Source organism: Excalfactoria chinensis, chromosome 5 (genome assembly GCF_039878825.1).
Source record: "Excalfactoria chinensis isolate bCotChi1 chromosome 5, bCotChi1.hap2, whole genome shotgun sequence".
Lineage (NCBI taxonomy): Eukaryota > Metazoa > Chordata > Aves > Galliformes > Phasianidae > Excalfactoria > Excalfactoria chinensis.
Genome location: NC_092829.1, coordinates 9,669,852 through 9,693,275, shown reverse-complemented (window position 1 = coordinate 9,693,275; position 23,424 = coordinate 9,669,852). Strand labels below are relative to the sequence as shown.

The 23,424-nt window shown below is 50.5% G+C and overlaps 1 protein-coding gene across 1 annotated transcript in view; it reads left to right on the top strand.

Moving 5' to 3' along the window:
* Nucleotides 1-19,613: 19,613 nt before the first annotated feature.
* Nucleotides 19,614-23,424, top strand: part of RCOR1 (REST corepressor 1) — a 79,014-nt gene continuing 75,203 nt past the window's right edge. The window contains exons 1-2 of the mRNA XM_072338440.1: nt 19,614-19,863; nt 19,936-19,995. Coding sequence (XP_072194541.1) covers nt 19,674-19,863; nt 19,936-19,995 — 250 coding nt within the window. The 5' untranslated portion in view covers nt 19,614-19,673. The remainder of the gene's footprint in view (nt 19,864-19,935; nt 19,996-23,424) is intronic.

The window sequence follows — 23,424 nt, the reverse complement described above, 5'->3', positions numbered from 1 at the left end:
TGGAGTCTCTGTTTACTCCAGATGCAGTTTCCCCATTCACAGCCACCTCTCCACCCAGGTTTCATTGGGATGCACTGCTTTCCCATTGCACAGCTCTCCTCCTGGCCAGCACCTTGGGGATGATCTGAGGGGCTGGGTGACTCCTTCCAGGTGGCTGCCAGGAGAGCCACGGTTCTTCCTGACAGTCTTCACAGTTAATTCCAGCTCAGTGCATTATGCCACTTTATTTTCCTTCTGTGGTTTGTTTTTCTTTACTTTCATCTCCTCCATATTTGGCTGCACAGAAATTTCTACTTCAACCCAACCTGTGGGCTTTTGACAGACAGGCTGATTTACGATCTACAGCTGGGAGGAGTAGTTAAGGTTCAGCTGCAAGCTCTGGAGCTAAGGTGAGAGTGCTGTATTTCAGCCTAGTCCTGTTTTATGATCTGGAGTATAGAGAGCTGTGAGCAGACGGCACAATGAACGCCCACAGCTCTGCAGTGCTTTGGCTGATGTTCCCAAACCCACCTCCCCAACCACTTCTGTGCACCAGACACGATCTGTTGAGTTCAAGGGGCTCAGCAGGGGATGCTGCAAACTACGTGCATCCCCCTGGGAGCGAGTTCCGTGTTGGAGAAGGGAATGTTAGGCCTGGCCTCTCCCTAGGCCTAAACTAATGCTGTAAACTACTGCTGTGGAGCTTCTTGGAAACAGGCCCAGATGGAAATATGCCCAAATTTCTTAAAAATCCACGAAGCAAGAAGGTAGTGCGAGATCTTTAGAAAGTAATAAAAAAGGCTGTTTCCATTGCAGAGCTATGCAGTGACTTTGTTAGCTTGCAGGAGCCTTTGCACAGCCTGCTCTTGTCGTTCCCTCCCCCTCTGCCTTTCTAAAGGCTTTTGTGGGAAAAGTGGCCAAGGAAACTGCAAGCACTCAATGGCAAATTTAGAAACAGCTCTTCTTGAATGAAAACTGCACGTGTAGATGTTTAATGGCGGGGACAAACCTCGCTGTGTGCTCCAGAAAAACCTCACTCGGTTACCTTTTGTGAATGAATCATTGCCATTAAGAAGGAAGGGCCGCTGCTCTTGTCCCTCCTGCTTCCTCTAAGGCTGCTGCCTCATCCCCGGAATATGCACTGCTGAGCCCCTGCAGCAGCTGCCTGCTGGAAATTCCCCCTTTTTGCCTGGCTGGGGCGTTGCTGCTGCTGCTCATGAAGAAGCACAGCTGAAACGTGCTGTGATGAGCGGAAGGGAAAGGGGGGGTTGGAGCCCTGCTGTGCCTGAGGGCAGCAGAGCAGCCCAATGGGAGAGTCTGCTGGGGAATCGAGGGAAAGTAGTGCTCTGCCACAACGCCAGCAAGAGAAAAGTGACCCACTGCAGGGCAGCAGGAGCTCCACAGGAGGTGGTTGGGAATGTGAGTGAGTTGCAGGGAAAACAGCATAGAATCACAGAATGGTTTGGGTTGGAAGGGACCTTAAAACCCACTTGGTTCCAAACTCCCCCCCGCCCTCCTCCCCAGCAGATCAGGCTGCCCAGAGCTTCCATCCTACCTGGCCTTGCACCAGAGTGTTTATCTTTGGGACGGTCAGGTTCTGGGCCCACAGCTGGGCTTTAGGGCTCAAATGGTGCGGATAAGCAGTGTCAGTCGGGAGGAAAAATGATAGTGATGAGCTGATGGTTGGACTAGATGATCTTAGAGGACTTTCCCATCCTTAATGATTCTGCACTTCGGGATGTGTTAATTGATTTCTTTCTTTCTTGTGATTTCATTTTATGTATGTGCATTTTCACCAGACCTGGTGAAAATGTTCAGCAGCTTCCACATGACTTAAACTTCCCCCTTTCTCCTTACCATAACTGGGCCTGGGGTAAAACGGAGTGAGAAACATCCATATCATTCAGCAAAGTGCAGATGGGATGGGGCCTTTTGCATTTTTGTTCATCTCAGTTTTTGCTTCTGGTTAGCTTTTGTTCCATGCAAGCCTTGCGGTCAGCAGAGAGGTAAAAACAGTCTGCTAGGAAAGACAGGATGCAGCTGCGGGCTTCTGGCTGCAGATTTGGGAGCAGGAGAGCAGTGCAGCCCCATGGACACAGCTGGAGCCATGCGGCAACTTCTGCCTGGGGGTGGGTGTGAGAAAACCCTCCCGTACCTCTGCCCTGAGGTGAGTGCCTGCGGCAGGGGGTGCAGCTCATCTGGGAGCAGAGGAAGGCTGAATGAAACCTCTCGTGTTTGTTTGCCTCAGCCTTACAGCGCAGAGGGGAGCACTGGGCTTCTTCCACAGCGCATGGAAAAACCCAGTGATGCCCAAATGGCTGAAACCTGAGGGAAACTGAAACTCAGAAACTCCTGTTGTTGTGGGTTTGATTTTTATTCTTTTTTTCCCTGAAAATTAAAAAAAAAAAAAAAAAAAAAAAAAAAAAAAAAAAAAAAAGCTTTGCTTCAAACCCTTGCCCCATTTCTACTTAATTTTGCTTAACTTTAATTAAGGACTTTAACGTCATGGTTCAGTACCAAACCTAGTGCTTAATTTCACATACAAGTGAAGCACCAGCAGTGATAATAACCCTATTTATTAATGGCCATTCACATAGCATAGAGAATCATAATCACAGGATGGCTTAGGTTGAGAGGGACCTTAAGGCCCATCCAGCTCTAACCCCTGCTGTGGGCTGGCTGCCCCCCACCAGCTCAGGCTGCCCAGGACCCCATCCAGCCTGGCCTTGGGCACCTCCAGGGATGGGACACCCACAGCTCTCTGGGCAGCAGAACCAGGGCTTCACTGCCCTCTGAGCAAAACAAAACGTTTCAGCTAATATCTAACCTAAATCTCCCATCTTTCACTTTAAAGCCATTCCCCCCTTGTCCTATTGCTATCAGACAGCACTGAGGTCAGGGGGCCATGGCCCTTCCTTTCTGACCTTCATCATTTCAGGGTTCCAGACCACTTTCATTCCCTCCCTCCTGCCCCCAAAGAGTTAATAAAGGAATTAATTGTAGGCTGAAGTGATTCTGCTGCCTGGGCTTGATTTAGCTTGAGGGGGGAAAAAAAAAAGAAGAAATAGGAAGCCCAACAGAAGAATCCCAAACGTCATCCCACAGTTGAATTACATTTTTTTTCTTCTGGTTGAATAAAGAGGGATGCTTTGAGAAAAGGGAACCTTGGCAGAGAGCGTGCCGGCACAAGGAGGGCTGTGTGATATATGATCAACTGCAGCCATAGTGAGCTGGGCGGTTTAACTGTGCTAGCAGGCAGATGCAGAGGGGTGAGAGGATGTGGAGCCACACGCTGTACGCACTCACACACAGCCCTGCTGCCCGCGGGGACGCAGCTGCAGTGGCACTGGGCCCCTCGGCTCCCAGCTCTGCTGCTTCCTGCCCATGGGGCCCTGCTGCACTGCTGTCCTGGTGAGGTGCTGTGACCCTACTGTCACCTTGTCTGTTCTGGGTGCAGACAGGTTTTCTGTCACGTCCACCTTATGGTGATTTTTGTGCTGTCTCAGCATTGAGGTACTGGCTGTCACTGAGCAGCAGCTGAGGGTATCTGTGTGATGCCCATCTTCACAGCCAGCGTGCGGTATGGAGCTGAAGGGCTCTTTGTGTCTGTGGCCAAGAACCACCGTAACAGCAGAAGGAGAACACTTTGTGGAGGTCACAAACCCCAACAGACATGGTTTGTAGACGTGATAGTGGTGGGCTGATGGTTGGACTAGATGATCTTAGTGGCTTTTTCCAGCCTTATACTGTGATCAGCTTCCAAGGCTGTCCTGCACACTGCTGTGGTGAGCTGTGAGTCTGTGCACTGGTTGTTTTCCAGCCTTTCCTGGGTGCACCCTGCCTGTGCAAAAAGCAGTAATCTCACATATAGCTGGGAGGTGAGAGCTGGCAGAGGAAGCAGCCTGGAGCTGCGTGGCATGGGGTAACCACTGGGATGGGCGCAGCCGTGGCGCCGGCAAAGGGTCGGAGTCCACTGGCCGTCACGGCGCCGGGACAGCACCGCTGTGCTGCAATTAAATGCTGAGCAATGGCATCTGGGGCTGCTTAGCTTCCTTCTTCCACCCCTTTGGACTCATCTTCCTGACTGCTCCAGCCACGCCAAACCCGTGGGGTGGCTGTTGTGCTCCTGGCAGCCCAGCAGAGCCCCATTGCTGGTCCATGAGCCGTCTCAGCCCCAACCCCCATCTCTCTGATGGGGACAGTGCGAAGCCCATTTCTGCAGCTGGGCAGGGCTCACGCATTCTGACCATCACTTCTATGAACAATGCTTGATGTCACTGAGGAAAAACGCTTTATTTATCTTTCGCTCATTTTAAGCCAATCTGAAGAAAAGGCTTTGCTTATGTTGCATGGTGAGGAAGTTGTCCAGCAAGAGCAGACACGGAGGCTGTTGGAGGATGTTTACTCAGATTGCTGGCGCGGAAGGGGAGTTTCCTAAAGAGGGAGCTGGGTGCAGGGGACATCTCCAGCTGTCATTTCAATTTCCTCTGTGTAAATGATGGGTCTCTGCCTTTCAGGGACAACACACGGATGCTGGACATGCATTTCGCAGTTGTGACAGAGCGCTGTGAACAAACTCGTGCCCCCAGATCTGCTCCATGGACACCCTGTTGGCTCTCATGCCACAGACTGGGGGGTCAGGTGACACCCCACCTGCCGTGGGGCTCCTCCATTTAACAAAAGGCAGAGAGGTGGCAGCATTGAGAGGGACTCCCATCACCTTCAGTGCTGCCTGCTGTGGTGTGTACCCTGTAAGAGATATAGGGTGGGCACTGTGGTTACCTTGTGGCTTCTGGACGTTCTCCCCTGTCCCAGCTTCTGTGGGCTGAGGGGTGGCATCACTACCTGCTAGCTGGGAATGTGGATGTGCCAATTGATGCCAGCTGTCTTGGAGACTGAATAACATTGCTTTTCCTCTGGGTGCCAAGCCTAATCTATGGAAACATAGAGTGGAAGGGACATTACAAACCATTGAGTTCCAACCTCCTGCCATGGGTGGGGACACTACCCACCAGCTCAGGCTGCCCAGGACCCCATCCAGCCTGGCCTTGTGCACCTTCAGGGATGGGGCACCCACAGCTCTTTGGGCAGCAGTGCCAGGACCTCACTGTCCGCATTAAGAAGAATTTCTTCTTGGTGTCTAATTTATGTACCTCCTCTTTTATTTTAAAGCCATTGACCCTTGTTCTGTTACCATCCTCTTCAATAGAACCCCTCCCCATCCTTTCTGTAGTCTCCTTTAGGTACTGAAAGGCCTCTATAAGGTCTCCTTAGAGCCTTCTGACTGTATCAGTCTCCTTCCCTCATCCTGAAAGCCTCAGAGGGGCTCTTCCATAGCTCTTCTACAGAAGGTGCTGTAGAGAGATGAGGACCTGAGAGGTTTTGGGGCACAGTTGTCTGCCTGAAGATGTGAGGACTAGTTGGAAGATATGTGTGAGGTGGTAGACTGGAAGGGTTGTTTTGCCTATGGTACCGGACTGAAATTGATGGACTGGGGTTGTTTGTACTAGAGGGAGCTGCATTATGATAGGACTAGGGAGTGGTACTTAACGAGAAGTTAGGTACTGAGCACAAAGTAGACTATTTCTCATCTGCATACACCAAGCCTGCAGCAGAGAGAGCAGTGCTTTGTTCCCATATTCTATGGCCAACTCAAGCCTGTGCTTGTGCTTCCTCCTGCTTCCCCTCACTGACAGGCACCTGGTTTCCATCCATAGGTGTAGTTTTAATGTGTGCAGGGGCGATGTTAGGCTTGCCTTTATGTTATTTTTAATTATTTCCATGCCAATCATCAGACCTCTTTCCACACTCTGGAAAAGAGAGATGGTTGTGAGTCTCTTCATTACATTTTGCAGATTGCCCATACAGCATATGTTTACAATGAATTTATAGACCCCTGTAAAGGGGCTTGCATGCATTATGTTTAATTAATGCAGCAGAAATTATATCATTATAATAACTGCCTGGCCTTTAGATGTAAAAATCAGCGCCAAGGATTCCCAGATGAATCATCCCTGATAAGAACCAGAAATGACACAGGCCATATATTGTATGGCGAATTTGTTTGGATTGGTACCTTTAGGGTATTCAGCCTTGCCAACTCTCTGTGGTGCTGACACAGTTTATTACACATTTTCATTTATTAAGAGATTATTTGACTGCAGTTTGTTGTTTTATTGTACAGCAGGTGATAATTTTACACTAAATTAACTGTAACATCTCTTTTAGGAGAAGGCCGAAGAGGTTTTTTGCTACAAAGCTAAATACTAAGTAAAGGCTTTTATTCGCTGAGGGAGTAATTTGTCCTTGTGCATGGGGCTTGGCTGAGGCTCTCACCTTTGCTCATTATTGGTCTATATGTGTTCATTGTTTGGGTTGGGTCTTCAGATCGCATCTACGTGCTCACGCTGAGTGGATCCCTGCTTGGGGGCTTGGTGAAGGTGGACTGAGGCACCCAGCAGGTGACAGTGGGTCAGGAGAAAACACAAGCACTCCTGGCATGTTTCGGTGCTTCGGGGAGATAAAAAAGGTGCTGTTTCTGCTCCTGGCTTAAATGCTTCTTATTCAAATGAATCCAGAAAATCATCTTGAAACCTTTTTATAAAAACAAAGGAAAAAAAAAAAAGCCTGCAGAGCCATCCCCCCCTTTTCCACAGAGATGGATAACTTTGGAAGGAAACATATTTATTGAAAAGCCCTCTTTGCCATTTGAAATAGATTACAGATGAAAGTAATTTGGCTGTCCCTTAATGAAGTCCATTACAGCAGACTCGTTTCATAGCCTGTCTCACACAGATACTGTTGAGCTAAGCTTTGTGGTGGGAGATGGGAATTCCACACCAAATTGAATTGGAGACTGAAGCAGGAATAATTATTGCTGCAAATTATTAAAGCTTTGCCATACTGAAAATTCACTGCATGCTTATAATGTTAACTTACAGTTAAGAAGAAACATACTACAAAGCTAAAAATAGAGGAAAGATTAGAACCATGTTGCTTTGATCACAATTCCATATTTAAAGGAAGTTATCAATCCCCTTCCCAACTGTGCCATGAATTACCTTTGGTTAACACCAGCATTTCCTCTATGTGGAGCACACCAAGGGGACAATTATCAATTAAAATCCAGAGCTGGGTCAACTGATGGTAAATAATTTAGATGAGGGAACCCCCAGTCATACATACACACTCACTTTGTTACTTATGCCTTTTCTGAAGGCAAACCCTCCCCTTCCCTGGTGTTGGTGTTCCTTTGGCTCAGTGGATGCCAGCACTAACACCGGTGAGCGGTGTCACAGCGGGCAGCCAACTGTGAGCTGTACACGCTTGCTTTGAGCAGACGAGCTGATTCTGTGTGATGTTTCTGGCTGCTGATGGCACGACCAGAGCTCCTGAATCAGGTGTCCAGCACCACTGTGAATATCTGGGGGAAAAGACTGTGTCTGATGAGCACAACAGGTCCAGCTGTGCAGTGTGCTTGAGAATGAATCCCTTGCTGGAGAGCTAAGGAAAGCTGCTGCTGTTCCTCCAGCCACCAGCAATAAAAGAGATGAGCAGAATTAGGAACGAGTTCCAAGCGAATCCTTTGTGCGTGTCTTTTGTGCACAGCTAAGGATTTCAATGCGTTCGATCCTCTGGATGGAGGTTTCCTTCAGTGAACATGTAGGGAGATGCTATCATGCACCTGGAGCAGACCCCACAGCTCCACCAGCCCCTGACTGCAGCAGTCCAGTGTCATACTTTGCCCTAATTTTCAGCTATTTCATACCCAGAGCTGACACATAACAGTGCAATGTGAGCTCATGAAGCCCTGGGAGGCCCCGGTGGGGGCTGCGCATAGGGCTTTTTGGTGCTACAGGCTGGGGGCCGCAGACAGTGGGGTGGACACAGAAACCAGGTTATCTGAGATGTGGGTGCATTCTGAGCTACCCTAAGCACCACACCAGGTAATTTCACTGTTCATAACAGCAAAATGCAGTCTCATTGTTAACATCCAGCAAAACGAATAGAGCCGCTGCTGTTATCATCAGCAAAGATGGAAAACCCTAAAAGGACACCCCGTACAACATGATGCTTGCAGGTTGTGCCAGAGCATACGCTATTATGTTACACTTCTTCCTATGTAGCATCCCTGCAGCCTGTTCAAGGAGCTGTAAGTAAAACCTGAGCTGCTGATAACCATTTTACATATGAAAAACTTGATTTTATTTGACAGCATAAGACTTGAAGATAAGGCAGGGGGAAGAACACAGAGCAAAGTGTATTTTATTAGTAGAGTAAATGCGGCAGAGTCACTCCAATTTCTGGGATAGTGTTGGGAGCAGCATGAAAAGGCTGGAGAGAAACAGCAGCTTAAATTCTGATTGTCTGTTTGGGGTGATAGTAAAGTCAAGTGTGCCATTTCCAGCCTAAAATCCCTGTATCCAACACTAAAGAGCATTAGAGCCTAAATGAGGATTTGAATACAAATGTCTTCAACTCCAGCTCATCACAAAATTAAAGGATCTGTTCCAGGACACACAGTATCTGCATGAAGAGACCCCCCCCCCCCCCCTTCCACCATCCCCCCTCCACATCCATGCCTTTGAAGCTTGGGTATTAATTCAGGATTAAGGCAGAAAAAAGAGAAAGAAGTTGCAGGAGGCCCCGCTGAGGTCCGGCACGTTGCCCTGGACCAGGTCCTGTGCTGCTGCTAGCTGCCACTGCAGGGTCTGGCACTTGGTGAGGGGCTGCTGCTCAGCAGGCACAGGTGGTGGTGCTTCACCTGCCTGCTCCTGCAGAAGATGTGATACAGCCTCTGCGCTGCTTCTGCCTGTCCTGAAAAAATACTTAAGAAAAATCTTCCCTTCTTCAAAGAAAGGACTCATTAAGTGTTGTGTTCCTCTGAGTCCGGGTGCTTCCCCGTTCCCAGAGGCACAGCACTGAGCCCAGCACTGAGCCTAATCAACAGCCAAGAACAACCGTGGCCTTTATTTTGGTGTAATGCTGCATGCAAAAAAAAAGTAAAGAAAAGAGCAAAAAAAAAGAAAGTCCCCTGTGTTTACAGCTGTAACACTTGCACGACTGTAGGGAAAATGGAGGAGCCCATAGCTGGTTTCCAAACCTACATCTTCCTTTTTCCTGTAATGAGTGCGATACATAATTTACACATGGGGAAAATAAATAAATAAAAATAAAAAGGCTTATGAAGATGAACTTTTTTTTTTTCTTTCTGTTTATTTTCATTTGATTGCAGAAGGGCTGGGACTGCAGCAAGCTGAGATAAGAGCCCTACCCATGCCCTGCTGCAGCACCATACGGAGGGAGGATGGAGGGGCCAGTAGTGCTCAAGGTGCTGCTGTGGGGATGCGGCTGGGTCTAACAGCTCTCAGAGAGGCCTCTCCTCTTGCCTGTTCTGACAAGGAAGAGCACGGCGAGGAGCTCTCTGTGCTGGGGGACAACAGCAGCCTTGTCACCAGGATCCATGCCCACACACCGGGCTGCAGCCATAAAGTGCCTGCTGAAGCCTATACTGTAAAAATTCCTCCCTGGGTGCTGTGGCAGCATCACTTGGGCAATCTGTGGGCTTTGCCACCATGGAGTCTGTTAAATAGCTTGTTAGCAGCAAGGACAGCAGCGGTAAAACTTGTATGCGTGATGAAAAGCAAACAGGCTTCTCTTTTAATCCAGTCTTTAAGGCCTGAGTTAAACAACTGTGTTTCAAGGGAATGCTAAAATAGAAAAGTCCATCCTTAGCAGAAGACAAATGTTTAGCTGTCTGAAAGTCCCAGTTTGTTATGGTGAGATAACAGCTCTATTAATTAGATGATCAAATATGACTTTATTAGTGAATTGTTGAATTGGTGTGGTGTGGCTCGTGCTTGTTTACAAGATGGGTGAGCATCTTCTTTTGAGCATTTATAATGAAATTCTTCCAGTGATTTATTCACCATAATTGCTGTAGTTCTCTAATCTGGGTATTTGCATCAGGGTTGTTTATGACCTGGTTCAGTGCATTTATCTGTGCTGATTTTCAGCAACGAGAAACCAAACAGGTCTCTGCACAGCATGGAGCGGGCCGCGTTTCGGGCCTCATCCCCTGTACTTCGAAGGGACTGCAGGGAAGCTACAATTGCTTTATCTGTAAGGCAGACTTCTAGCACGCAGTACCTCATGTTTATCTCAAGGCGGGACAGACATCAATTAGTGCTGTTCGCTAATGAGGGCACAGCCAGCGAACCTTGCAATGCTCAGCGCTGTGTGAGAGGCTGAGTGCTGCTGGCAGCTCGGGGCACCTTGCAAACAGGACCGCGCTGTGGGGGCATTTCTGAGCTCTTTGAGGAGGGTGATGCCCCTCCATTCCTTCACTACCAATTCCACCCGCAGCAGCACAGGGCCTGGATGAAAGCTGAATGTGAAACGAGCTGAGTTAGAAGCAGTAAGGAAAGGTGTTTGGGATGTGATGGAGATGCTGGGCCTGCTGCGTCCCCATGAAGCACAGCACGGATCGCTCCTGGCGGTGCTCTTTCTGTGGGGACAGAATCGCTTGCTGTAGAGCCATCTAGTGAGGGTTTACTGCACATAAAAACAGTACAGTGTTACTGTTTCCAGGAGATATCAAAAGGACATATGAGCAAGCAGTGGTATCTGCCTTTTCGCCTGCCTTCCCCCCACAGACCTGCCCTCTGAACAGGCAAGAGCAAAAGCGAAGACATGCGAGGCCTCAACATGGGGCCCTAAACAGGGCTGCAGGGCCGGGCCGTCCTGCTGCGGGCAGCGGCCCTGGCTGGCCCTGTGACAGATATAATGTTCGTGGTTTTATGCTCATTAGTTGGTTTGGTGGGAGGTGTACTTTAGAGAATGATGAAGTTAAGCAGACTAAAGGGCTGGCTTAGGTCTGTGAGGGTCAGCACACTGCAGAAACATCTCGTTATTGCTCCTGAGCATCGAAAGCATGGCTACGTTGCAAATCTATACTGCGATGGATGTTGCAGCCTGTAGAGCACTGCGGAAGGCATTGTGCACAGTGAGTTAAAGATTAAGCAAGCACTCACGGCGCTGACAGCATCTCTGCATTGCTGGTAGAAGGCTTAGGGAATACCCAAGTGGTCTCAGGATGGATCCCAGCGGCTGAAGGCAGTGCTGATTTCTCCCTGAGATCTGGAGCCTCCATCCCAATGCTCACTCCAGAGCCGCCTCCTCCTCTTCCTCCTTTTCCTCCTCCTCCTCTGCTGGCCCCTTGTACTTTCTCAGGGGCTGGAAGTTGACAGGCACGCAGGCAGCTCTGCATCACTCCCAGCACCGTGTTGTGCTGCTGCTGGATCACCCCCTGGCTCCTGCCTTGCTGCTCCCCACGTTCTCCCTGCTCAGCTGTACTCCCCCAGGCCTGGCCAGAAGGGCAGACACAGGGCTGAGGAGAATCTGGCACAAGAGTGCACCCCCAGGGCAGGGAGCAGCTCCAGGCACTGGTTGCACGTCAGGACAGGGAAAGCAACCCAGCTGTTACAAACAAGCCTTGATTCTGCAAAGGCCGTGCACAAGAAAACGCTGTGAATTATGAATGTCTGTCATTTTACTGCAACTCTTCCTTGCCTTTTGTTTTGAAAATGCAGACAATGAAAAAAAAAAAAACACATTTCTTTTTGTTTTTTTTTTACAGTAAGAAACTCCCCATTTTTGGTAGATTGAATGAGTTTCACCATATTCATGATGAACAGGTTTTGTGTAATAGCTGAAAGTAAAAGGTAAAAAGCAAAAAAAAAAAAAAAAAAGCCAAACAAACCAACAGATTTGTTCTAATGTTCTAATGGCCTCTGTATGGATTTGAAAAAGTTTGCTTTTTCTTGCAGTTTGTTGTCAGAAGGAATTGACTGAATTCAGTCAAAACGGTTTGTTCTTTGTCTGTGGTCACCATAGCTACCATTTCAATCTGTTAACATAAGTGGTATTATTTTGTTCCTTTCTCTTAAACTCTATTCACAGATGCTGTTGAGCTTTTCCTTTGTGAGTATCCAAAGGGTTTGGGCCAGGTCTGGCTCTCTGCTGCGTGAGCAGCGGACGTTCAGCACAGACCTGCAGGAGGGAGGAGATGCTGCTGCGGCACGGGGATGCTGCGGGGCGTGGGGCAGCTGCAGCGAGCCGTGGAGCTGTGCCTGGAGAGGTGGGTGTTCGCCGGGCGTGCTCCGATAGATCCCCAGCTGCTGCACATCAGTACAAAGGCAGTGATGTCCGTGGAGGCGGTGTGTCTGCGGATGGTGTCGTCCTGTGAAGTTGCTCGTCACATGGGTTTTCCATAAGGAGGCATGAGATGAAGAAAGGCTACGCTGTTTAAATAAATAAGTAATAAGGTTTTATAGCTTCTACTCTCTCGCTTTTACCAGTGTTAGAATAGGCTCAGGTTGCCACTGAGTGTGGGTGTGTATCCACTCTGCGCAACACGAGTGATTGGGATATTTACCGAACAGCAGATTATCCACATTTCACATTTTAATCGGCACTGAATGGGAGAAATAAGTCAGTTTCCTTTTTATTTCTTATTTTCTTTTTTCTTTTTGCTGCATGTGAAGATGACTGAGACAGCTTCCTTGTCTTTTCCAGAAGCGAAGTAAGCAGATAAATGTACTGATGTGTGTACGCGTTTCGTTCGGCTTACGGTGGGGAGGCCGTAAGAGGAATCAGACAGTAAAATGTACAGTTTTCATTCAAAAACAAAGCTCTCACGTTAAAGAATAGAAGACTGGGTAAAGAATAAAGTTAAGTCCGTTTTTGTTTTTAATTAATTATTTTTATTACGAAAGCCTTTGGTTAATGCTCTGCGGGTCTGATTTGCAGAGCGCCCTGCTCTCTGATGGTTTTTAGCTGGAGCTGTAGGTATTTCTGGCACTCAGGGCCCTCTGCTGAGGCCTGCAGAGAGTAGCTGGGGAAAGTGAGAGGAGCATTATTGTAATGAGGGGATAATTCTGTCTCTCTTTCCTGCCTTTCAGTGCAGATGAAAGAGCGCCTGGGAGTCACGTTCTGTGCACTGAAAAAGGGAATTCTGATTTCCAAGCTCTGGCTCCCCAGGGGCAGGGATGCTCTCCTATCAGAACCCACAGTAAGGCACATCCACATTTCCAGTGTAAGGCCTGTTTTTAAGGACTCCTAGCTCAGCTATAAAAATTCACTTAGCATGCATGACTAGGAACTAAATTGACACGATAGACCAGAACTGCTGCGAGAGAGACATTAGTTCCCCTTGTATGAAAAATCCACATTCAAAAAAAAGAGAATATTGTTCATATTTATGCAACAGGCCGTGGCTGTTCCTTCTAACACATGAAAGCCAGTATGGAAACAGCCATATCTAACATCACCCCTGATGCTGAGGGCACGGACAGTGGGGGCAGCTCCCTGTGCCTGGAACTCAGCTGGGAGTTAACCCAAAGCCAGCCGGTGCCTCTGAGCAGGTTTGGATCTGCACACTCCAGGTTTACGCCCATGTAACTGAAGTCATGGCATTTTCTAAAACTGTTTTAGTTGCTGATTAATCCCCTCGCTTGCTGCCAAATTGAGGTTGCATTGATTTTCTTTTTACTTTTCCAGGTTTTCATGTGTTGAAGTGTTTCTTTATATAAATAGCAGTGAAGAATGAGCTTTGACTTCTTGCTCCTCCCCCCAGCGATCAGCAGCATTTGCAATATCCAGATTACATGTGGAATAAATGGAGGAGAATGTATCACGTCAAAGGCTGGAGCTCAGAGTTTTTACTCTCTCTTGGAGAGGTTTGCTTGAAGCTATGACTACATGTTAGGAGAGCAATTGCAGGTGAGTTTCTATTTCCCTTCCCATGGGAATGCCAGGCTGCTCCTAAGGAAAACTGCCTCCACCACTCCGAAAAATATTGATTTAAATACTGAAGTGCATGAAATTGTATTGTTAAAAACAAACAAACAAACATGCAACCCTCCCCAAAAAATGAACTAATATTTGCTATTAAGCCCCTGGCTCTATTACAGTACAGCATCCAATCTTTCTGTCATCAGGTCTTGTGACTCAGAACTCCCTGAAGGGGACTGTGTGGATTTCTCATCCTAAACTCCAGTCACCCTGAAAAGCACGGCAGCTGTCCCCCCCCACACCATCTCCTGACATCTAACCACACCATCTGCCTCGCTGCTGAGGTGACGGCGGAGAGAAACTGAAGAAGTTTATAGAAAGTGAGTGGCGTCTTCCGGACCAGCTCTGTGCTCGCTGCAGTCACTCCTGTGATGAAGCAGCTCCCAAGCAGAAATTTTTCTCTCCTCATTTTGCTAAGGAATGATGATTCTCTTTGCAACTTGTGCCCCTGTTCTGATACAGATCTTCTCTACTTGGGCACAGAACGGAATGGAGCAAAGCCATCAGCTATCCAAGGCTTTCTGCACTGATTTTGCTGAGTGCCTCCTCCTCAGGAAGGAAAAGGATGCCTGCCTGCCTTTCCTTGTAAGACAAGGATCGGCTTCTATGAGGAGGCACCAGCTGTGGGGGGTTAATGCTCCTGTGTCACCCTGTCACCGCTGTCCCTTCCTACTTTCTTCAGGCAGCTCAGGGGTGCAGGGTGGGGAGCAGACAGGAGGTGAATTCCCAAAGCCTTAAGGAAACCAGCTTGCTTTTGGGCATCAAGGACAAACAGGGCTCTGCAGCAAGCTCACGTTCAATTAGCAGAGAGCTGTTCCCAGGAGGAAGGAGAGCAGTGCGGGGTGCTGGGGAAGGCCATATGCCCCGGGAACCCGATCCCTGCTTGAGGAAGCTCTCAGTGCACCGTTGTGTGACTCCTGTTCCCCTTGCTTTTCTAAGCTATGAGAAAGCTTGTAGTGACCGGACCAAAATGAAATAATGGGGGTTTTGTTTACACCTTACTGGGTTGAGATACGATGGGAAGCTCTTCATAACTCTGCCCACCACAGGGTACGTCTGCTCCATCCTCCTGGCATTGCCAGCCACCGCTCACGCAGGATTTCTCCTCCCCAGTACCAGCCCACTGTGCCTTCCCTCTGGGGTCAGCCAGGAGCCGTGCCAGCCCCGCACACTGTTCCACTGCTGCAGAACCCTGGGCTCTGCAGGCTGCCACATGGCCCTCCTCCTGCATCCTCTCGCCCCACCACCACCCTCCTTGTGGTTTCTTTGTTCCTGCCAGCCTCCCCCCTGCTGCAGGATGCGAGCCTTTCTCTCAGGGAAATAAAACTTTGGATTTGCCTTTATTGCTCTCTCTCCAAAATTAGGCTGAAAGGAAGAATTTTCAGGGGAGTGCAGGAGATTTAAGGACAGATTTTTAAGGTCTTTTAGTTACATTAAAATGAAATTAGGCAGCCCTTGGGATTTTTCAGCAGAAGTGTTATCTTTTAATTTCCACGTGGTAACCGTTCGTATCTTCAGGAATCCAAATGCCTCCAGACTTGATGCTTTTGAGCACCAAAGTCCCACTGGAACCAAAGAGAGCTGGACATCAGCTCCCGTACGTTCCTTCCAAATCCCAGCTCAAGTTGTTGTCTTGTTGGAGCAAGAAGTTCTAACCATAAGCCTGATTTCTGCTCTGCTTTAGCAGCAGTTTAGCACCAGAAAAACATTGTTGGCTGCATGAACATCTTGTTCTAAGGGTCATGTTTTCCTGATTAACAGCCTTTCAGTATTAAAAACAGTCAGTCCAGAGGGTGATTAATTGCCCCTTCTGCTGCTAGTAACCAAACACGTCTGTATATACACACACATATGTACATACACATATCTATATACAGCCATGTAAACACACACACACACGTTCTCACTGGGGTAAGCATTTTCAGTGTGCCTTTTCTCAAGGCAAACACAGTTTGCAGGAGGTGAGAGCTGCAAAGGGGAGCAGTTGTACTTTCTGTAACCCTTTGTCGCGATGGCCGGCGGTGACATGGCAGTGCTGAGGGCAGTGCTGTCCTGCTGCAGACAGCGCTCATCTGGTCAGGGTGGAAAGCAAGAAATAAGCAGAAAGCACAAGAGTGAGGTGTGTTCATTGCCAGGCATCCCTGCTGTGTTTCACTCCAGCTGTGCTCTACTTGTGGGACCGACGGGGTTAACGGCCATAACGTTTTTTCATTTAGAAGTTGGCAAGGAGAGCAGCTTTTCCCTTGACAAAGATAACCGAATTTCAGTAAATTCTTTAGAAAGACAGTCCTGCCTGGTCCAACCTGTTTGGCTGCAGCAAACATACAGCAACAACACTGCGCTTCTTCCCCCCATTTGATTCGACATGCGGGCAGATTAACCACTGAGTTACAGTTATGTCCAGAAGCCCCAGTCAAGCTCAGGGACTTCAGGTGACTCAGTGCTGATGTGGAACTCCTTGCAGCCATCCCACATGCCTTAAGGAGCCTGGCAGGCCTCAAACTGCACGCAGCCCCTTGTAGGGTTGTGGCCAAAGGGCGGGATCCATGTGGGGAAGCAAGACACTGCAACTACCAGAGCTCGTGGGGGTTCCTCCTCATTGGCTCCAAAATAATGAGGATTTAACATCGGGTATCTCCAGATACCTGGAGTTTGTTGCTTCAAACCTTGCTTTTCTAGCGAGTGCTCAGAGGCTGCAGACAGTGCCTCTGTGTACACGGTCACTTACACTTGGTGTTGGGTTTTCTTTATGGCCAGAAAAGAATTGTTCAGTTTGCTTCCAGAGGAACACAGGATCTGCCATGCTATGTCAGGATGCTCGTGCAGAGCATCAAGGGTTTGGGATGAGAAAAAAACCCCAGCGCTGTTTTCAAGGAAGCACAAACAAACATGAAAGCTTTCTCAATGGTTAGAAACAAAAAGCTCCATCAGCATCAAAGTGCACAGCTTCTGCACAGAGGCTTGAGAGAAAGCCCACCACGCTGCAGGCAGTGCTGTTCGCATGCAGGACGGCTGTGACAGGTGCAAAGTGGCTGCATGGTGACAGCCCCAGGACTTCCTGCCCTGTGACACACACACACACATATATACACACTTATCTCTGCGCCCAAGTGAGACTGGATGGGGTCTGCCCCATCCCTGGACAGTTCCCAACCCATTGCCCAAGGAGCAGTGAGGCTGGGGAGCAGCACTGTGCCCCTGTCCCAGCGATGGCTTTGCTGTGGGTGGCTCTTGTCACCATGCAGCCTGCTCCTATGGGAGCTGTGCGTGGCTTGAGCATTCAGGGAGGCAAAGTATGAGGGATCCGTGCTACGTGCTGCTTTTATCAATTCAAATGTTGCCGTTACATTTTGTGCAACGAATGCAGACTTTCATTCTGAAGCCTCGGTGGGTGACAGCTCTGAACAAAGGAGGAGGAAGTGAAGGAAGCCCAAAATTAGGCCTTGATTTGCAAAGCTGCGTGCACGTGTCTCAGTGTGAGTACGACTGCGGTCCAGGTTCAGGCCTGAACCGAAGGCTGAGATACACGTTGGCCTGGGTCCGGGTGGGACCTGTAGGGCAGATTGAATCCTTGTCACTCAGACTCATTTTGAAATGAAAAATCAAACGTTCCCTTCTTGACTGTGCAGCTCTGGAGCAGAAATATCAGGGCACAGTGAATGAGAGCAACTATTCTGCCGTGCTTACACTTCTGTCTACCATAAAAACATATTCCACGCTGAAGATGTAATACACTTTGCACCAGGAAATGCTTGCAGCTGTCGGTGCTGGGGTTTAAGGGCATCGCTATCCCCTGGGTTAGAACTGATATTGTTACAGGTAGTGGCATCCAGAGTTGCTGTCATAAAGCTCGGGTCTGTGAGCTAGAAAAAGTTATATCTGCGGAGTGTAAATAAACTTTTTGTGTGCGTGCAGCAGATAAATACTGTATAGATTTAACGTTGATGTGCCCATGTATTGTGCACAGAAGGAACCGGTTACGCATTTGTCAGCGTGCGCACACAGCGAGCGCAGAAGGGAAAGTAAATATCGAGGTCAGCGCTCCGAAACACACTAACAGGCGTTTCAGAAGGGACTGCACACCTATTGGCTTCCCTGGTCTGAACGGTGAGCGCAGCGCACGGGGGGCAGCGCGGCCCTCCTCGGGAGCTGCTGCCAAGGCGCCGACATCGCGCTGGGATCCGCGCAGGAAGAGCTCCGTGCGGAGCCGCAGCGCTCGTGGCCGCTTCCCCCTCCCCCTGTGCAAATTCTCTTGGATTAAAATGGCAGAGGGAGGAGGGGAGCGGCCGGGGCAGTTTGTCTGATAGGAGATAACCGCTGCAGGCAGACTGCGGGCTTAATCGCGTGGGCCAATAAAACAAAGTAATAATAATAATACAAAAAACAACACACGCACACAAAACAAAACCAAACAAACAAACAAAAAACCCCCCAACAACTTGCCACAAAAGTTAATTTGAATCCAAACACAAGACACGCCCCGCAAGCTGCTTTCCACGACTCGGCATTGTTCCACCTCGCCCCAGCGCTGCCAGCCCAGCCCGCAGTCTGCCCGCTGCCGGGACAGCCCCCCCGGCCCCGCTGCCCACAGCGCGTGGTGCGCCCCGAGTGCGGCTCGCGGGAGGCGGGGAGGACAAAGCGGGGACCGGGGCTGCTCGCTCCGCCGCCTCGCGTGGGATCGCTCCCAGTTCTCGGGAGCATCACGTGGGCGGCCCGACAGCACCACAGCCTCACCTGCGGCACCGGGACGGCGCCTCGAGCCCCCGCGTCCCATCGTTGCCCCCGGCCACGGGGCCGCTGCGCTGTACCCAGCACGGCGGGGCCTCGTTAGCGCGACGGGAACGTGGGGGGGGGGGAAACGAGGCGCGGGCCCCGGGACGAGCCTTCGGGCTCCCGAGGGGAAGGGATGCCGGGCTGCCGGCCGTCGCTACGAGCCTCGGCCGATCCCGTCTCGCCGCACCCCGCGCCGCTCCCCGCCCCGCCGCCAGGGGGAGCCCGCGGTGCCGCCCCGCTCCGTCAGGTGACCCCGGGGCTCCGCCCTGGCGGCGCTCCCCAAAAGTTGCTCCCTGCCCTCAGCCGCTCCCGGTTCCCCCGGGGCTCCCCGGCCCTCCGCTGCGGTGCTCTTTGTGGCGGAACGCCGGCCGTGCCCACAGGGGACCCCCTGCCCTGCTGTGCCACTACCCCCAGCCCCGGCACCGGGGGCTTTGTATGGAACCCATTCAAACCACGCGTAACCTTCCGCCGCGGGGGGGGGGGGGAGGGGGAAAGTAGTCCCTCCGCACCTTCCTCCCGGGCCGAGCCGGCGGCGGCTCCCCGGCCTGTGGCGTTGCTCGCGGGCCGGGCCGTGCGGCGAGAATCTCGGCCGTACCGCCGCCGCGTTCCGAGAGGAGCCAGGAGCCAAAAGGCAGCTGCGGGCGGAGAGATCCCGCACGGAGCCCGGCCCGGCGCTACGCCTCCACCTAACCTCACAAACGGAAGCGCCGGGCCTTGGCGATGGACGGCGGGCGACAGCCAATGAGAGAACGGGATGGCCTCCCAAAATGTAGGTTGGGCCAATGGGAGCGCCGGTGGGCGGGGCGAAGAGACGGGCTAGCAACGCAGGTTGAACGGAGTCCCAGCGCAGGGCTGGGATGAGCCTCAAAGTTCGGGGCGATCTCGGCGGGGGATGTAGTGCCGCCGCCCCGGCTCCCGCCCGCCCGCTGCCGTCCGCCCCGCCCGCCCGCACGCGGCGCCTCCCCCCGGCCCGGCCCGCCGCCCCCCTCAGTTTTTAAACTCCTCTCACCCCCCCCCCCCCTCTCCTCCTCCTCCCCCCCGCGTTGTTCTCCTTCCCCCCACCCCAAATGCCAGCCATGATCGAGAAGGGCCCGGAGGTGTCGGGGAAGCGGCGGGGCAGGAATAACAATACCTCCGCCGGCGCGAACCATAACAATAACGGGAATAACAAAAGTTTGGCCGCTGCCCCCAACGGGAACAGCAGCAGCAACTCCTGGGAGGAGGGCAGCTCGGGCTCCTCCAGCGATGAAGAGCACGGTGAGCGGCGGGGCCGGCTGGGCGGCGGGCGGCGGGCGCGGCGCACGCGGTAACGCTCTCTCTGCTCCGCAGCCGGCGGCGGCATGAGGGTCGGCCCGCAGTACCAGGCGGTGGTCCCCGAGTTCGACCCCGGTGAGTCGTTGGGGGCGGAACTTGGGCGAGGGCGGGCGGGCGGGTGGGTGGCAGCCCCCGGTGTCCCCGCGCGGTGTCCCCCCCCCCCCCCCCCCCCCTTTTCCCCGCGATCACACCCCGCGTGGGTGACCCTCGGCCTTTCTCTCGCTGCGGGGCACGGACCCGCTGCCCGGAACCGCGGGGCGAGGACGGAGCCTGATGCTTTGCGGGCGGCATCGGGAGCGGGAGGCAGCCGGCCGGGAGATGGCAGTTGGCTTTCCCCTCCACTCCCCCAACCCCCACCCCCCCCCTTTTTTTTCTTCTCCCTTCCCAGACTCGTGTGTTCAACCAACTTATGAACGCCTTTGTACCGATCTCGGTCGGTATTATTGTTTTTCTTTTCCCTATTCTTATTGTTATTTTTTCCCCTCTTTCTTTCTGTGAAGCCCTCCGACTTCCCCCCGAGAAATATTTCACATTCCAGCTATTCTGCTGCAGCGCTTTGTAAGCTAATTTAAAGTGGTAGGAGAGCAAATTTTGAGCAGACAAAGGAATTGTGGCTGTACGGAAAGGCAGGTGCTGGCTGCACGGCACTGGCGATGCATCTCGGGTGTATCTGGGAGCATAAAGACAGCCTGGTGACCTCCTTAGTTTGAAATGTAAGCGAATTTTGTTGCATTGTTCCTTTGTGACCTGGGCTGAGGCTTCTAAAGCCCTCCTCCCATCTGGAGACCTTGCGTTCCGAGTTGTCCCTCGCCTTACCCAAACTTAATGGAATCCGCCGTTCCTCTCCCTTAAAACAAAAAGAAGGATTTGGAAAGCTGTGGTGGCTCCTGATCGAGTAATCCTGACAGCAACTATTGTGTGCGTTTGGGAGGAGCGTTCCTCCTGGACGCCCTCGTGCTGCCTGCTAATACGTTGGATGCCCTTTTATTATTATGTGGCGCATAGATGTCTATTTTAACTGTTAACACTCTCTGGAGGTGAACGTGGTTTGGTTTTTTTTTAATTCTTTCTCAACTTTGGCATTACTTCTATTGATTCACTGTATGATTCTTCCCCCTTTCCTTCTGTTTCTCACCAAACCCGATGCAAGCTCTTGGCACATGGGAGCTCCATGGCTGCTGGACCAGGAGGAGGAGGAGAAGCTGTGTGGGTGTTGGTAGTTAGCGGCAGTTGACACGGTTTTTTCACTCTGTAGGTCAAATGCAGCATCACCGTAAGGCACCGCGCGCATCGTGCTGGCTACCAGCCAGCTATTGCAACAATACTTGGGCTTTTAGGGCACCCCTGTCCACGATGTTCTTTTGTGCAGTTCGTTTCTCTAACATAATAGCTGTGGGGGCTGGGGGAGGTGGGTGTACAGTGTGCTTCTTCCTCTCTGTAATGCGTTCAGTTCTACATTGTTCTGATTTTTAACATGCAGATGTGCTGTGACCTATACATCGGTTATTACGTTCTTCACTGTGTGTAGTGAAAGGGCAGGGGAGTGTGTGATGTGGAGAAACCACCTTTTTTTTTATCAGAGTAGATACACCTCAGCACAGCTTCAGCAAGCGTGCTGGTTTTGAGTGCACAGTGGGCAGCAAGCCTTAAGCACATCCACCCCAAGTACGCAATCAGTTTTCTAGTGACCTGAGCGGGCACTTTTCTTTATTTCCCCTCCTCCCTCTTCTTTTCCTTTTTCTTTTTGCTAAAAAATACACTTTTCACTTAGGGAGTTCCAGGTGAACTTTTGTCTGCTCGTGTACTGAAGCCGGTGTTGTTTTCCTGGCCTGTCAAATTACTCAGGATTAATTTCTCCTTGAATTATTCCCTGAATTCTGTGACTTCTCGAAGCTGAATGGCTGTGGTGTGCTTATCGATGTGCCCCTTTCTCGCTATTTTTAGGAGAGCAGATCCTAAATAAGCCTGAAAGAAACCCTAAGTAAGTCTAAATACACTTCACTGAGACCCTTTCAATGAAACTGTAAAATCGTCCCATCTTGCTTATCATTTCAAAGTTAAATGAATGGAACAGTGTTATCAGAGCACAAAGACACTGTATCTGTTTCTCAGTAGAAATGTTAGGGACTGGTTGACAAAAAGATCCTAAAATATGAAGGTTACTTGGTGTGGAGTCCCAGAGGCTTTCACCTTCAGATTGGATGGCTGATCAAACGCACAGGGCTCGTGCTGCTCCAGCTGTGTGTGAGGTGAAACATGGCATAGATTAAGCATGTGTGTGTCTCTCTATATAGAGAGAGAGACACACAAGCTGAATTTAATGTTCAATTATAACTTTGGTTAGACTGAGGTATATTTGTAGTGCTGACTCTTACATCACCGTTCTTACGTGGGTGTTCCTCTTGTCCCCACTTATAAAGGTAGAGAAAGCATTTTGTTCTCTTTAACTTCTGAGCCTGGCAAAGAGCAGGAAGATGAGGAAAGCTTTCCTGAAATCTTTGTGTGAGGCTGGGGGGTGCAGAGAGGCAGGCAAGGCTGTGGTTGGGCTCCAGAGAGGTGGGTGAGGCTGCAGTGGGATGCAGTTTGGGCCTCATGGATTTAATAGCTGCAGTGCAAAAGTACTGAGCTGGAGGGGCTGATTCCACAGTTCTTGTCTGGGTTCACGCAGAAAAAGGAAGCTCAGGACCTCTTGGTGTGGAGGAAGACAGTGGTTGCCTCTTGCTGGAACAGAGCGCAGGGAAAATGATGAAGGGTTGTGTTTCTCTTTTGACATAATTCTTAAACCCAACACGTTTTTAATGCCCTGTGTGGCCAGGGAAGGGCTGTGGGATGCATGAAGCTGGAAGCCTGGCTTGCTGCCCTTCAGCTGCCCCCTTTGAGGTGGTGAGGCCTGCTCTGGTGCTGGCAGGGCCTGGGGCTTCCTCACTGCCTTTCTTCTTCTCTGTCCCAGGCCACCATTACTTTGCAAACAGTTCTTGCCGCACCGATCCCTGCTTCTCTGGTTCTCTCAAAAACGAAGCCATGCATCTGTTTCTTGCAGTATAGGACTTACAACTCTGTTACTATTGGTAATAGAGTAGTTGTTCACCACCAACGAGGCTTGTGCAGAAGTAACATTATTATTTGACGAGCTGATGTAACCTGGGAGAATAGGCAGACTTCTGGGCTGAAGATCCTATGCCAGAGCTTGCTAGAATCAGTAAAATTTGTACTTGAGCTGTGTTTCACTATCTGGACTCTGTTTCACAAACATGAAAATTTGCTACTGCCTCTCCCGTGCCTTCTCTTATTAGAGCTGGTAGTCAAATATTTGACTTCCACCTGAAAATCGTGTATGTTGAACAGAGGCTGTTATCACCAAGTCAGCGTGTCTTGCGCGTTCTCCATCTGAGACACTGAGGATTTTGAGGACAGAAAACTATTATGGTTCTTTTAATCTATACAAATGAAACCCACATGTCCTATTAATGGAAAAACTTGGTGGCAGGAAGCATTGCATATCCT